We start from the raw sequence: 14,124 nt of genomic DNA, 5'->3' as shown, positions 1-14,124 counted from the left end.
AAAGGTGGTGAGTACTTCTTTTTTCCACTTTCCACCACTCAGAGTTAATGATGACAAGCTGTCAAATGAAATGACACATGGAGAGACTGACTTACAGAACCATATTTATTATTTAAAAGAGCATTATTTAAAAAACAAGACCTTTCACTTTCAGCAGTTGGAGAAAATGTCACACCTGTCAAAGGAAAGATGAAACAAATATCATTAACTTACAGCATTATCAACTAAAAATGTGAAATATAAAAGACAAATCATTAGTAAAGACTGTTTAGGTTAATGAGACTAAAATAACATTGATTTACATAATGGCAACTTGAATTTTAATCATCAATGTTGAAATGTTTTTGTTTTTTTAACTTGACAAGTATTACAGGGAAATGAGAAAAGACAATAACAGCAAATAAAATGCAATTACTCAACATTAACTGAACACTCTTGTAGGGTTTGGTCTTTTCAATTTTAGAGACAATTGTTCTCTTTAATTTTAGATTCAATTGTTTATTGATTCCAATTTGGTACAGTCAAACAGAGGGTATGTTTACATGACGACAATATACTAAAAACCGTAAAGTTTTTCCATTGCGTTTTTCGCGTACAGATGACAACATTGTCAAAACGATCCCGTTCACACAGATCTGCGAAAACGACTAAAAACAGTGTATTACGCTGCCAGGTCAGTAGGTGGCGATGTCACTTTGTAAAGAAACACTATGCATTTAAGGACTGAACATGTAATGCGCATGACGTCACCGTTTTTGTAGTTTACAAGGAGACGATGGTATATTTTTCAAAAACGTGCACTTTGAAACACGTTTTCAAAAGTGTTCAGGTCCCCAAAGCGCTGTTGTCGTGTAAATGAACGGCCAAAATGCATATTTTCAGTTTTTAGTTGAAAACTGTGTTGTGTAAACAGCCTCTTAGTTATCAAACGTATTTGTCTTTTTGTAAAACATTATTGCAGCTGAGTACCATGAACAAAAAACAGCCTAAAGAACTACTAACTAATAAACTAGACTAATATAAGTTTCAAACATTAAAGGCAAGCATACAGTCAGTAATACAATAAGAACAAATAAGCAAATTACATTTCAATTTCTGAACTTTGATCAGTTGTATTTATTTGTGCTATTGCTAGTTCTTTTTATACATAAAATATAGATTGATCCTTATTACAGAAGTTAATTATTTTGTTCTTTGATTAAAGGGATAGTTCACTTTGAAATAAAATGTTGGTATGTTTTAGCTTACCTCAAGGGCATCCAAGATGTAGGTGTCTTTTTTTCCGCAGTAGTTTCAATTTTGATATTTTTAGGTCAAACCGTTCTTCTGTACGCAGACTGGTGCATAGATATATACACACTAGATGTCGCCTTAAAGACATTCGTTCCAATGAACTGCCGTAGACAAGGCGACATCTAGTGTATATATCTATGCACCAGTCTGCGTACACGTCAGATCAGATCACTCGGACATGGCTGTGTTCAAGAGGTAAAAACGATATAAATACTGTTCGTTTTCTCACACAAACCGCTCGTTTCGTGTCTTAGGCCATCAATGTGTACTTACGATGGGGAATTGTTTAATTTGGACGATGGGGAATTGTTTTAATTTGGACTCTGTGCATGCTCTTTGAGATAATGACCATAGACCTGCATTATATGACTGACAGACAAGAACGGTTTGACCTAAAAATATCAAAATTGAAACTACTGCGGAAAAAAAGACACCTACATCTTGGATGCCCTTGAGGTAAGCTAAAACATACCAAAATTTTATTTCAAAGTGAACTATCCCTTTAACATTGACACCAATGGGTTTATTAGGCTGCTGTCACTTTTAGATCTGAATACACAGATCCAATATACTGTTCCACATGCGTTTTCTTTCTCAACTGTTTATGTTCACTTAAGACATCACCGAATGCATTTACGAGGATATTTTGAAAATGTTGTGTGTATTTCTCAGTTTAAGTGCAAGATGATGTGAATTAACTCAATTCAGTATTCATGCACAAGTTTTCTTTTACATCTTGTGCTTTAATGCTTTAAAACCACATTAAAATACACACACAGGAATCGGTAAGTGAAATTGTAAAAGTATCCGATTCCAGAATTGAAATCGATTTTTGATTCCCAACCTAATGAACTAAAACAAAAATACTGACTTCAAGCATTACTGGACCAATCTGTATGTGATGTACCGTCCAGCAGTTTCACTCGGTCTGATGATCTTAACAACCTGAAAAACACGGCACAAGTTACTAACCCCAAATATTTTCAGAGATGTAAAAATAAGAAAACTGCACTTTAGATATTTCCCACCTGGCCTCTTTTTAAGCCAAAGTAACGGGCGACAGGATCCCCAGCTTGAATTCTGGGAAGCTGGCTTTCCTTTAGTTTACTGGAGAGGAGCTGGTTAAGGCTAACCAGCATTATCCAATCTAAAGCTATAAATACAGATACTCCTACAGTAAACCATTCAATTGTGTGTGAGCAGAGAAACATGACTGCATGCCTCCAGGTACAAAAGGATACTATCGTGCCAGCAACTCGGTTACTTCCTCTTTAGTCATCACTATGTGCTCTGGAACAAGCTGAAAAGAATAAAATCACATTGTCATTCCACAAAAACTGGCTAATAATTAAAGTCCATGTAAAAATGCAGGTTTCTTCTCACCTCGTGTTCAGTAATGTTGATTAGAAGCTCCTGCTGAAGAAACTGCTCAAGTATGTACTTTGGCGCCATGTCTACCAGAGACTGAAATTTGAAAGACAAACCAAGTTAATTCTTGCGTGATGGCTACAGCCTGCAGGAATCACATTTTTGTAGCCAAAACTCAGAAATGGTTTGAGCACTTCCACATCATTTGGAAGTCAATGGTTCTGTATGCAAATCGCTCTCGCTGTACTTTGATGTCATAGACCCATTGGTCTGTGCAGCCACAGACTCTCTTGACTCTGCTGTTAAACACGATTCTTCTTAAAAAATTTTTTTAAATAATCTTAACAACCTCGGAGTCGGACCTCAAAGTAGGACTGTCTTAAATTATTTGTTACTGTTAAAACCAAATTGACCTATGAAGAAAATTAAGGGAGTTTTTAGTTTCGGAACCCAACGTTTGCCCTCTATAGCCTACATTTACTTCTGGCGACAATAAGGCTTCAAAATTCATTAAAACTGTTCATTTGTGAAGATTATGATAATGAACAAAACATTTAAGAATCATAAACTTCTGTTGGTCACAGAGCTTCTTTTCTGCAATAATCCAAACAGTTATTTCTTGAGGTAGCCAGGTTGACGCTAACTTCTGGTTGGCCTACAAAAACTCATCACTGCAGCGTTCTAATAGGCTTGTTTGAGATGCGGCTCGCCTGAAAAGTAGGTGAGAGTAGGCGACTGCAGAATCCAACGTGACCGCGAGTTTTTTGACATATTGCATGACATCAGAGCAAGGCGGACCACACTCGAACATTTCTAACCGGCATAAATCTTGCGGTGATCACTGGTGATTGGTTCTGCAAAGATTTTGCTCATCTCAAACAAGCCTAATAAACCTTCCATATCCTCCTGAGACCCAGAAAAAAAAAGGTTTTTGAATTTAGTTTTTTTTCCATGTTTAGAGCACAAGAAACAAATGGTAAAAAAACATTTTTGAAAAATATTTTATTAATACGTTATGCTATGTCCTCTGTAGGGGACACCAGGGGCCTGTACCATGAAGCCGGTTTAGGTGGCTAGCCAGCTATGTTTCAGTTTAGTTTCCGCCAACCCTGGGTTTTAGGTACTATGAAAGTAGCTTGGCTTGAATCGGTGTTCGTTGCCATGGTATCTTACGCCACACGGCTAACCTGCTCCGGGGCAGGTTATGTTCTGGATTCAAGATCTCAGACTGAAGTTTGACCAATCAGCTGAGAGCAAAGAAACATATAGGTGACGTAACCTCTGCAGGAGTACATGAATAGTTTCATTAATAGTGTTCCCCGGACATTTATCGGCCATGTCCATAAAAGAGGGCTTTTATAAAATTGCCGGTAAGATATATTGATAGGGTGACATCACATGAGCACTTTTTTTTTATTTAAAAAAAAAAGCAAATTGCACAAATGTACTATACAATATAATACATGTTAAGAATTATTTTAAATCTTTATTATTATTCTGTTAATCTTATGATAGGATTCCCTAGCTTTCTTAGTAGTACAAATACGTTCTATATTTATGTAAAATTATGTATGTGTAGCCTATGTGTAATATAGCCTATATTTATAATATATAAAAAATGTGCATGTATCATTTTTTTATATATTATAAAAATAGGCTATAGGCTATATTACACATATAGGCTACACATACATACATAATTTTACATAAATATAGAACGTATTTGTTTAACTTACACATTAACAATCAGCAATCTTTCTCCAACAGTCTTCTCTTGCTTTGGCAGCAGAGACCGTATTGTTTCGAGCTTGAAATACATATTTAAATTCATCGTAATTCTGAATGATTATCTCTTGCTCCTCCGCGGGAAAATATATCGCTCTCGCTCTACCCGCGATTGGTTGTTCAGCGTCGACGTCACTCTTTTCTGTGCACGCGCGCGTGGAGTAATCATAGCTTAAGGATCAAAGCCTGAGTTGACAGAGAAAGTTGATGAGCTGCATCATGGTACCAATAAAGCCTGATTGCATCGGTTTGGTTTTGTCAACTCAAAACTAATCCTGTAACCTCGAGTTTGTTCAGCTACCTTCATGGTACAGGCCCCAGGACTAAGTTGTTTAAAAAATAAAATTACATGAAATTATATGTATAGGCAAAAACAATGGTATTTTTTTTTTCAATCACCAATACATTTTGGGGTTTCAGGATTTTTTAGACAAACCAAAATTTGTATAAAGAGGATTCTCAACTATGTTATGAAAGAAATAACGGAATTAATTGAAACACCATTTTACTTTATGCAATATGTGGGTAAAATGGCCATAAATTAATATTGCCATTCAAAGCAATGCATCTATACATTGTATCTAATTTGCACATTAATGTGTTCTTTGAGCAACATTTAATGAAAAAAGAAGTGTAATAATTGGAGTAATAATTGGCAACATTTTAATAATAATATCTAATATTTCATAGGAATATTGATGTATAATTTATTTCCATATTCACTTCTTGTGTCTCCCAGAATGCCCGATAAAGACGATTTAAGTCCTGACGTCCTCTACAGTGGACATGTATGAAATCAATTCCCTGTTCTGTAACAGAAAGTAATTTTTTTTTATTTGAAACCCCAAAACATTTTCCTGAGATGTTGGTTTATGAAATACAATTTGAAAAGTAGTCCGATTTAAATTATAATTACAATATATTATCATATTTCCTACATTTGATCACTAAATTAATGTCAGACATTTTTAAAGACCAAGGAGTTGTTTTCATGGTGAAGTCTCCAAACATTTGGTATCTCTGAAAAGTCCTGAATGTGCTCTTTACAGGACACCCATGTTGTGACATGTATCATGTCAGAGAAATTCACTAAAATATAATATCCACTACAGTGGACAAAAGTCTATTCCTGGGTCCCAGGAGGATATAGAGTGGTGCAGGTATGACATCACTTTGTAGGCCTTGCTAACAAAGGTGCTAAATGGGACTACAGAGGCAGTTGGGGACATTGAACATCACGCTGAAAAGCTAAACTTACAGCCGCGGTATGCTTATAATTGTGCTCTTATAAACTATTCTAATTCAAACGTTCTGGGAAAATATTTTAAGACAAAAACTGAAAGAGTTGTCAGAAGCTTAGCGGTGGTGATGTAGAATTCGTGGGACCGTGGTGTAGTTCGTTTATAGCCTACCTTTAGCTTTTTACTTCTGGCGACTGCATTTAGGCTTACAAAATGTGTAAATATCACCAGAGCTTGTTTTTAGCAATAATCCAAAAGCCTATGGGAAAACCTTTTGGGATTTTGTCGAGGGAATCAGTGTGATGCTAACTGCCGGTTGGCCTACAAAGTGACGTCATACCTGCACCACCACCTTCGATATCGCAGTGAATACGCTTGGCTCGCTCACCTGTTTGGCGGAGGGCGTCATGCCCATCTGGACTACAATAATGGCCCGAGTGATGTTTTCTTCCTGCATTCGCTGACAATACATCTTTATGGTTTTGATACCAACCTTTGGTTCCTCTGAAAGCAAGATAATACATATGTATGACTAGTCCTAGACATCCGAAATATATCAAACATCCATCAATAGTTCTTAATGGAAGGGTTAAACAGGGCTCCCGTTGAAGATACAACATACCAGGGAAGAACACAAACATCTGGTCGGTTGGATCGTCGTTGTGGGCGACCAGGACAGTGAGGTCGGTTCGCCGAGGTCGACCCTCACTGGGTTTGTCTCCAAACTGGCTTCTGAACTCATCAAGAGTCTGATCCAGCTCATCTTGCGTCACCAAATAACCACGATCGTGGCAAAGCTACACCGAGACGATATACACAATAATAACATACATATTTTTTGTTATTTGGATGTGTACTGTAATAATAAAGCATTAAACTCCTGCGGATCGGAATAAGAGTAACAATAACGGTCTACGCAGCATGGCTTAAGTTAACGTTACATTAAACAAGTTGTGTTGCTGTTCATTTACCTGCATTATAGTTTTCCTAATTTTCCATAGTCTGTAAGTCTCTTCCTCGTCATCCATATCGCGTTAAAAAAAGATGATTAATACTTAATATTCCGATCAAAACAGACCGCTGATTCGAGCCTTCTACTGCACGTTTGCGTCCCGCTGATGGCGCGTGTATATGACGTCGGACGTTACGCCACAGCCTAACTACAACGCGCACTTTGATTTCGTATGTACAAAACAATACGCACTACATTTTTTGTAAATAAATAAGCTTTTATTACAAAATGTTATAATATCATGTTAGTAATAGCAAATAAATGCGATATTTAGTTAGATTGGTGGTTTTTATTTCACATTACAGCAAATCTTCATGCTTTTATCGTTATCGATTTATCCTGAAAACAAATATTAAAAGGGAGTAGGTTTTGTAACAATCCAGAAACACTTCTGAGTGGAATTTCATGTCGAAAGTGCGTGTGATTTCAGCAAATAGGTTCTTTCGAACAGTTCGTATCAAAGAACCGGTTCATAAAGTGATTCATTGATTCATTTATCGTCCCTAACATCCTAGCATTAGATATTACATTCACTTAAACGCTCAAATATAAGGGTACGTATTGTTGAATAATTAGATTTTATTAGTACGGGAGGTTATTGTAATTTCATGTGTCCTCTTTAGTTTGTCAATCGGATCATACTTTATGAACGAATCGTTCTTTGAACCGGTACAACTTATTCACTGGAAAAGAATCGGCTTAAAGGAACGATTCATTTGGTCATCACTACTGGACTTTTCGAAGCGTAAAGAACAGAAAATGGGTTTTATCAATCATGTCTTGCTATTCGGGGCTTTATCGAGCAGTGGGATCATTGGTGCAATGGTATCGTAAAGTTAAATACTTCTGTAACTTACATTTACCAATCTGAATCATATTACGTAATCTGGTAAATACGAGCTATGTGCGGCATAATAACGGGGATTTTGTAAATGTTTTATCATCAGTACACAGACACACAATCAGTCCTATTGTGCAAGATGAGGGTCTAGTTTCACTGTATTTATGTATTTAGTCTTTGTGCCAGTTACCTCGTCTGTTATTTAAATAATACGCAATAACAACAATAATAATCTAATCTAATCTAATTTTTTTTTTTTTTTTGACATTTTCTTTTTGGCATACATAACTAGAAACATATAAGGTCTGCTGTGTCTGTTTCTAATTAAAATATGTTTTTGATCATTTTATATTATTGTATCCATTATATAGTCTATCCAAATGTTACAAAAGCATCATGTATCAAACTCAAATATTCATGATATATTGATATATAAAATAAATAGGCTACTATTACTTAACAGACCATAATGTCCAAAAATATTACACAACGATGTCCAAAATGCCATTAACAATTGCCAAAGCACTTAGTATATTCATGGCTGTTTTATTGCAATTAATGTGTCAAAACATTATTTTATGTAGGCTATTATTATCTTATTATTATATCTTTGTTGCATGAATCCATCCCTGAAGGCAGTGTCTAAGTCAATATCCATATGAAATATCATATGTTTACTATTCTACTACATTTGCAAAACAGTATAATTTATATAATGCGTACATCAGCGTCTTATCTGATATGTGGACCGAGTGCCAACGCATCATCAAGCTATCAGTTTTCTCAGGTTATGTAAGATCGTCACCCAGTGACCTTTGACCTCAAATTATTTACCATCAAATGCATGTTGACGAGTTACAAGCATGAAGTCAGCAAAAATTCAACCTATAATGAAGAAACAGCCTCCGTAACAAGTTAATATTTATCTGGAGCCCTACAGTATATATATATATGAGGGGTTTTCAGTGTTCTGGATGTTTCTGGAACATAAGGTACTTAGCAAGAGGATTTGATCGAACACGCTGCCTGCTGTTTCAGTAGTTTAATACTGAAAGGCAGCCATGCGTTTCTTAGGCTCTGCTGTTGTTTTCTCCCTAGTGTTGCAGACAGTGGTAAGAATTATTTAAAAATGTATGAATGTGAACACTGGATAAACAGGTTTTCAGTTGCCGTTGGAATAAAATTTGTTTAAATGGAACTTTTTTTTCGGAAGTACATTTTTTTGTAAAAATTTATTCAAATATGTCCTACTGTTTACTTTACAACAGCTTGTTTTTTCCCTCAGTCTGGACAGCTAGAGGACTGGCAGACGGCCAAATCCATTTATGACTTCACAGTCACGGATATAGATGGCAATGAAGTTTCTCTGGACAAATACAGGTGAGAGATGGAAATACAGAAGTACAATTGCTTTTTATTTCATCTCGAGGTATAAAGCCTCAAGGCTGAAATAAACTAGTCTGGAGGAGGTGACGCTAACTGATGAAAGTCTGAGTCGGTCTGCAGTTTTTGGGCAATTGGAGTTGACAGATTTCTTTTGAAGCCCATTTCCACCACAAAAGAGAAAAACACATGTTTTGGTAAATCATAAAATGAGATTATGAGATGAATTGACAGTCAAAATGAACATAAAATCACAGTATGACATACTAAGTCATAAATATGACACAGTTATGACAAAAAAGTTGAAATTGCGAGATGAAAAGTTGAAATTATGAGATGAATTGAATAGAAATTTACAAAAGTCACAAGTATGACATTAATTCATAAATATGATACAAATAGTCACAGTTATGACAAAAAGTTGAAATTGTGAGATGAAAAGCTGAAATTATGATATATAAAGTCAAAATTATGACATCATTCAAAAGTTGAAATTATGATATAAAAAGTTAAATTATGAGATGAAAAGTCAAAATTATGAGATGAATTGAGTCGAAATTGACAAAAGTCATAAATCTGTTATAAAAAGTCAAAATCGTTATATAAGAAGTCAAAATTATGAGATAAAAAGTCAAAATTCTGATATAAAAAAGTTTAAATGGAAAGTCGAAATCATGATATGAACTGAAATAATGAGATGTCACAAGTATGACAAATACGATATAAAAGTCATTGTTGAAAAGTTGAAATTATGATATATAAAGTCATAATCATGACAAAAAGTAAAAATTATAAGATGAAAAATCACAATTATGACAGAAATCTTGACTTTTATTATGACTTTTTATCTCATAATTTTGACTTTTTATCTTGTAATTGACTTAGTATGTATTAATGTTCACTTGTTGTGTCATAATTATGACTTATATCCTAATTGCAACTTTTTACATCATAATTATACATTTATGTCATAATTATGATTTACCAAATCATGATTTTTATTTAATATGGTGGAAACGGGCTTCTATAGATTTCACAGAAAATTGCATAGTGTATGACAGGCACAGACTCTGATTTTGCAGTTTCAGACTACGATTCTGTCCACTTGGAGGATATCAAACATGTTTCATATTTTGAGCCAATTTGTTAAAACACATTGTTTTCATTCATCATGCTTCTCCCAGCAATAAAGCGTATGTTTCTGCGTGAGTGTTTTCGAAAACGACTTGAAAGTCTGGGAGTGATATAGTTTCATCAGTCGGTCACTGATCTGTAACACTTACAAAATCCCATTTACTGTATATTTTAGGGGGAACGTTGTCATCATCACTAACGTTGCCTCAAAGTGAGGCAAAACCCCGGTAAACTACTCTCAGTTTGCAGAGATGCACGCCAAGTACGCTGAGAGAGGTTTACGCATCCTGGCCTTCCCATCCAACCAGTTCGGACACCAGGTACGGAAAGCAAAAACGTTTTTAACGCTCTTAAATCCAATTAATACCGTGATCCAAATCATATGTTTTTGTTCAGGAACCAGGAACCAATTCCCAAATCAAGCAATTCGCCAAGTCTTACGACGCAGAGTTTGACATGTTCAGTAAGATTGACGTGAACGGCGACACCGCACATCCTCTGTGGAAGTGGCTGAAGGAACAACCCAATGGAAAAGGACTCTTTGGAAAGTAAGTTGACTTGTAAATTATGTTTAAATAAATGCTTATTTGATATCATTCAAGGGATAGTCCAGCCAAAACTAAAAAATTATGATATTTATCACCCTCATATTTACTCACCCTCATGTCGTTTCAAACCTGTATGACTGTCTTTCTTCTGTGGAATGTAAAAGATAATATTCTGAAGAATGCCGGTAAAAAACTGTTTTGGTTCCTATTAACTTCCATAGTTTTTTTTTTTGTCCGTACAATAGTAGTCAATGGAAACTGAAACTGTTTGGTTTCCAACAATCTTCAGAAAATCTTGTTTACTGTTCAACAGAAGAAAGAGAGCGCTACAGGTTTAGAACGACATGAGGGCGAATAAATAGTGACAGAATTTCTGCCATGACAACTCTCGGAAGAGTTTAGAATGGTAAATTCAATCTGTTCATTATATAAAGCGATCAAGTCTCTTCAGAAAATTTGGACTAAACCGCTCGATTCATATGGAATAGTTTTACGATCTATTTATGAACTTTTTGAAGAGTCAAAGTGGTAGTTGCGTAGACTGTCAATGGAGGCTCTCAGATTTCATCAAAAAGATCTTAATTTGTGTTCGGAAGATAGAACGAAAGTCTTTCAGGTTTGGAACGACATGAGGATGAGTAATTAATGACAGACTTTTCATTTTTGGGTGGACTAAACCTTTAAAAGAGCTGATGCATTCTAAAAAATGATATTTAAATGTCTATTGACGGTTGTTTTTATTCCATTATAGTGGCATCAAATGGAATTTCACAAAGGTATGTGCATTTTTCCTTTGAATTATGCCAATTCAAAGTGTTTTAGGAGTTACTAAATCTTGTATGTTAAATAGTTAAATATTTTGTGGCTTCATTGAAATAAATCTTTAAAATCAATATGTTTTTGTTTTATTTTCAGTTCCTTATTGACCGTGAAGGCCAGGTTGTGAAGAGATATTCTCCACTGCAGAATCCAAGCGTACGTTTAATCTTTGATTGTATTTTAGTCATAAACTAGGTCATGTTTGCGATTAGCTACAGTATCTAATTGTCACCGCGATATTGGCACAAAATATGTCATTTATATCAGATATTTCTTTTTCAGGTGGTGGAGAAGGATCTGCCCAAATATCTCTAAGGAGAATCATTAGCTGAGTGTCAGATGACCCCACGCTGCCCTGCCGCCCCTCTTCATTCTCCCCGACTGACAGCTGGGAATCAGTGATGTCGTCTCATGGAATAATGATGGTTTGTTTGGAAACCCGTCTTGAGGAAAAAACAGACCTGATGCATTTGGCGTGCAACCCCTCCTGAGAGCATCATCAGTGGCCAGCCGTCAGTCTGGAGAGACACCCCGTCCTTAAACTGCCCCAGGGCTTTTACATGAATATATGTACATTTCTTCAGCACTAAACATGTTGTCATAACATTTCTTAATAAACACAAAGAAATTGATTTTAAAATTTGTGAATGTGATTTGTTGGTATCAGTGAGCCAGTTTTTTTACATCAACTTAAACAAATTGAAAATCTGAAATGTTGCTTTGGCAACTAGCAAAAATTGTATTGTTCGTTTTGGTTAATTATAATAACCGTGCAGTGAGCTTGAAATGTTTTATACCGGTATATGATTGCCTTGGAAAACTGAAAAGTCATCACTGAGACAGAAGTGGACAGTAACAAAGTACATTTACTTGAGTTCTGTACTTAAGTACACTTTTTGAGTATCTGTACTTTACTTGAGAATCATTTTTCCTGGAAACTACTTTAACTTCACTACATTTGAAAGACAAATATTGTACTTTTTACTCCACTACATTTCTGTCAAGGTCCTTGAGTAGAAAGTAGTAACGTCAGTCGGGATGAATTTGGTTGCATTTTGGTTGGAAATTAAACATCCAAAGTCGGACAGACGTTGGATTTGGGTTGGAAATGAAAGTCGGGGTTGACGTCTGAACCCGACGTAGGTTTGACGTCATATTGATGTCAGAACATGACGTCAGACTGCCGTCAACATCCAAAGTCGGACAGACGTTGGATTTTGGTTGGAAAGGAAAGTCAGGTTGACGTCAGAATCCGACGTAGATTTGACGTCAGAACCCGGCGTCCAACAGACGTTGGATTTTGGTTGGAAATGAAAGTCGGGTTGACGTCAGAACCCGACGTCAGATTGACATCACCATCCAAAGTCGGACAGACGTTGGATTTTGGTTGGAAATGAAAGTCGGGTTGACGTCAAAACCCGAAGTCAGATTGACATCACCGTCCAAAGTCGGACAGACGTTGGATTTTGGTTGGAAAGGAAAGTCGGGTTGACGTCAGAACCCGACTGATGTTGGTTTCTGACATCAACCCGATTTTCATTTTCAACCACAATACAACGTCTGTCTAACGTTGGAGATTAACGTCAATCTGACGTTGGATTTTGACATCAAACTGATTTTAATTTTCAACATTGGGTTTGGTCTTAAATGCAAATTTTGTCATTGTTTTGGAGCACACTAGCTTATAGATAACAGTAAGGGTAACATATTCATACTAAAAGCCAAAAAACTTTAAATAGGGCACTATTTTTAGGGAACAGACATTTGGGTGTCCGAAACCATTGTGGTCTTTATTGAGTGGATTTATTCAATCTCACATTCAATCCCACTGTGTTCTAGAAATAAATTTGATATTGATATGAGGGTAGGTATATGGCATAGATTCAGAGGCATAAGGTACTGTAAGTATTACATACAACAATGCAACAAAAATAAAACAATGCATAGACATTTACTTTTTACTTTTGATACTTAAGTTCTTTTAAAAACGAGCACTTCTGTACTTTTACTTAAATAAATATCGGTCTTTACAACTTTTACTTGAAACAGAGTAATATTTGACCAGTAGTAGTAGGCCTATCTGTACTTTCACTCAATTCTCCAGTAAGGAAGTCGTGTATTTGTCCACCTCTACAAGACAATAATTCTCTAATATAATACTAAGAACATTTAAGAGAATTACATTTACAATAACATTTGTATTATATATGCTGACTGCTTCATTTAAAGCAAATGGAGAATTCACTGAACTGTTGGAATATTACAGTGATTCACCAACAGAGAGCAGCAGTCTCATCAAAACACTCAGCAGCTCCTGTAGGGAAGTGAGATTCATTTTTTACGAATCGATTCATTCGATTCGCGTCAATAAACCAGTTCAAACAATCAACAATGTTTCAAATAATCGTGTTCTCCACTGTTTATCACTAAATTGTTTTCAATTAGATGTGTCAAAAGTTGTCTGGCAAAATATAATAGTTTTCGTCAAAATACCACATTAGTTACAGTTACTGCTGTAAAACTCTAATAATCAGTAATCGTAATTTATTTTAGAATTCCTTTATTTTCAGTACCAAGTACCACAGGCTGACAGACAAACAGCAAAACCAGCCCAAAATGATTTGTTCGTGGCTTTCCAAATCGGTTCAATTGAACCATTCAGTCTGTTCAAACGAACGATTCGTTCGCGAATCGAACATC

At 35.7% G+C, this 14,124-nt stretch overlaps 2 protein-coding genes across 3 annotated transcripts; one reads left to right on the top strand and one right to left on the bottom strand.

Annotated features, from left to right (window-relative positions):
* Positions 1 to 87: 87 nt before the first annotated feature.
* polr2eb (RNA polymerase II, I and III subunit E, b) lies at positions 88 to 6,824 on the bottom strand. The gene is made up of 8 exons (XM_082138911.1): positions 6,659 to 6,824; positions 6,310 to 6,484; positions 6,076 to 6,191; positions 2,677 to 2,757; positions 2,535 to 2,593; positions 2,322 to 2,400; positions 468 to 2,238; positions 88 to 425 (listed from the first exon to the last, which is right to left on the bottom strand). Exons 1-7 carry the CDS (start codon positions 6,713 to 6,715, stop codon positions 2,173 to 2,175), a joined length of 633 nt encoding a protein of 210 aa, XP_081995037.1. The 5' UTR covers positions 6,716 to 6,824; the 3' UTR covers positions 88 to 425; positions 468 to 2,172.
* Positions 6,825 to 7,366: 542 nt separating this feature from the next.
* Positions 7,367 to 12,064, top strand: gpx4a (glutathione peroxidase 4a). Of its 2 annotated transcripts, none has more exons than XM_082138906.1 (7): positions 7,367 to 7,524; positions 8,826 to 8,920; positions 10,233 to 10,377; positions 10,454 to 10,605; positions 11,357 to 11,381; positions 11,521 to 11,580; positions 11,707 to 12,064. In XM_082138906.1, the coding sequence occupies exons 1-7, from the start codon at positions 7,459 to 7,461 to the stop codon at positions 11,737 to 11,739; spliced, it is 576 nt and encodes a 191-aa protein (XP_081995032.1). In that variant the 5' UTR covers positions 7,367 to 7,458; the 3' UTR covers positions 11,740 to 12,064. The 2 variants fall into 2 exon arrangements, with proteins under 2 accessions (XP_081995032.1, XP_081995033.1); XM_082138907.1 differs by lacking the exon at positions 7,367 to 7,524 and adding an exon at positions 8,494 to 8,652.
* Positions 12,065 to 14,124: the final 2,060 nt, after the last annotated feature.

The sequence above is a fragment of the Leuciscus leuciscus genome (assembly GCF_965113295.1).
Source record: "Leuciscus leuciscus genome assembly, chromosome: 15".
NCBI classification, from domain to species: domain Eukaryota; kingdom Metazoa; phylum Chordata; class Actinopteri; order Cypriniformes; family Leuciscidae; genus Leuciscus; species Leuciscus leuciscus.
Note: the sequence above shows the minus strand (reverse complement) of the source record. Positions and strands in the feature narration are given on the sequence as shown.

What these genes read in the sequence shown, in the direction of transcription:
- polr2eb (XM_082138911.1), bottom strand. Translation starts at nt 6,715, where the DNA reads ATGGATGACGAGGAAGAGACTTACAGACTATGGAAAATTAGGAAAACT. An exon ending in GATGTTTGTGTTCTTCCCTG is followed by an intron (nt 6,192 to 6,309) that starts GTATGTTGTATC and finishes TCTTGCTTTCAG; the next exon opens with AGGAACCAAAGGTTGGTATC. An exon ending in TCAACATTACTGAACACGAG is followed by an intron (nt 2,594 to 2,676) that starts GTGAGAAGAAAC and finishes TATTCTTTTCAG; the next exon opens with CTTGTTCCAGAGCACATAGT.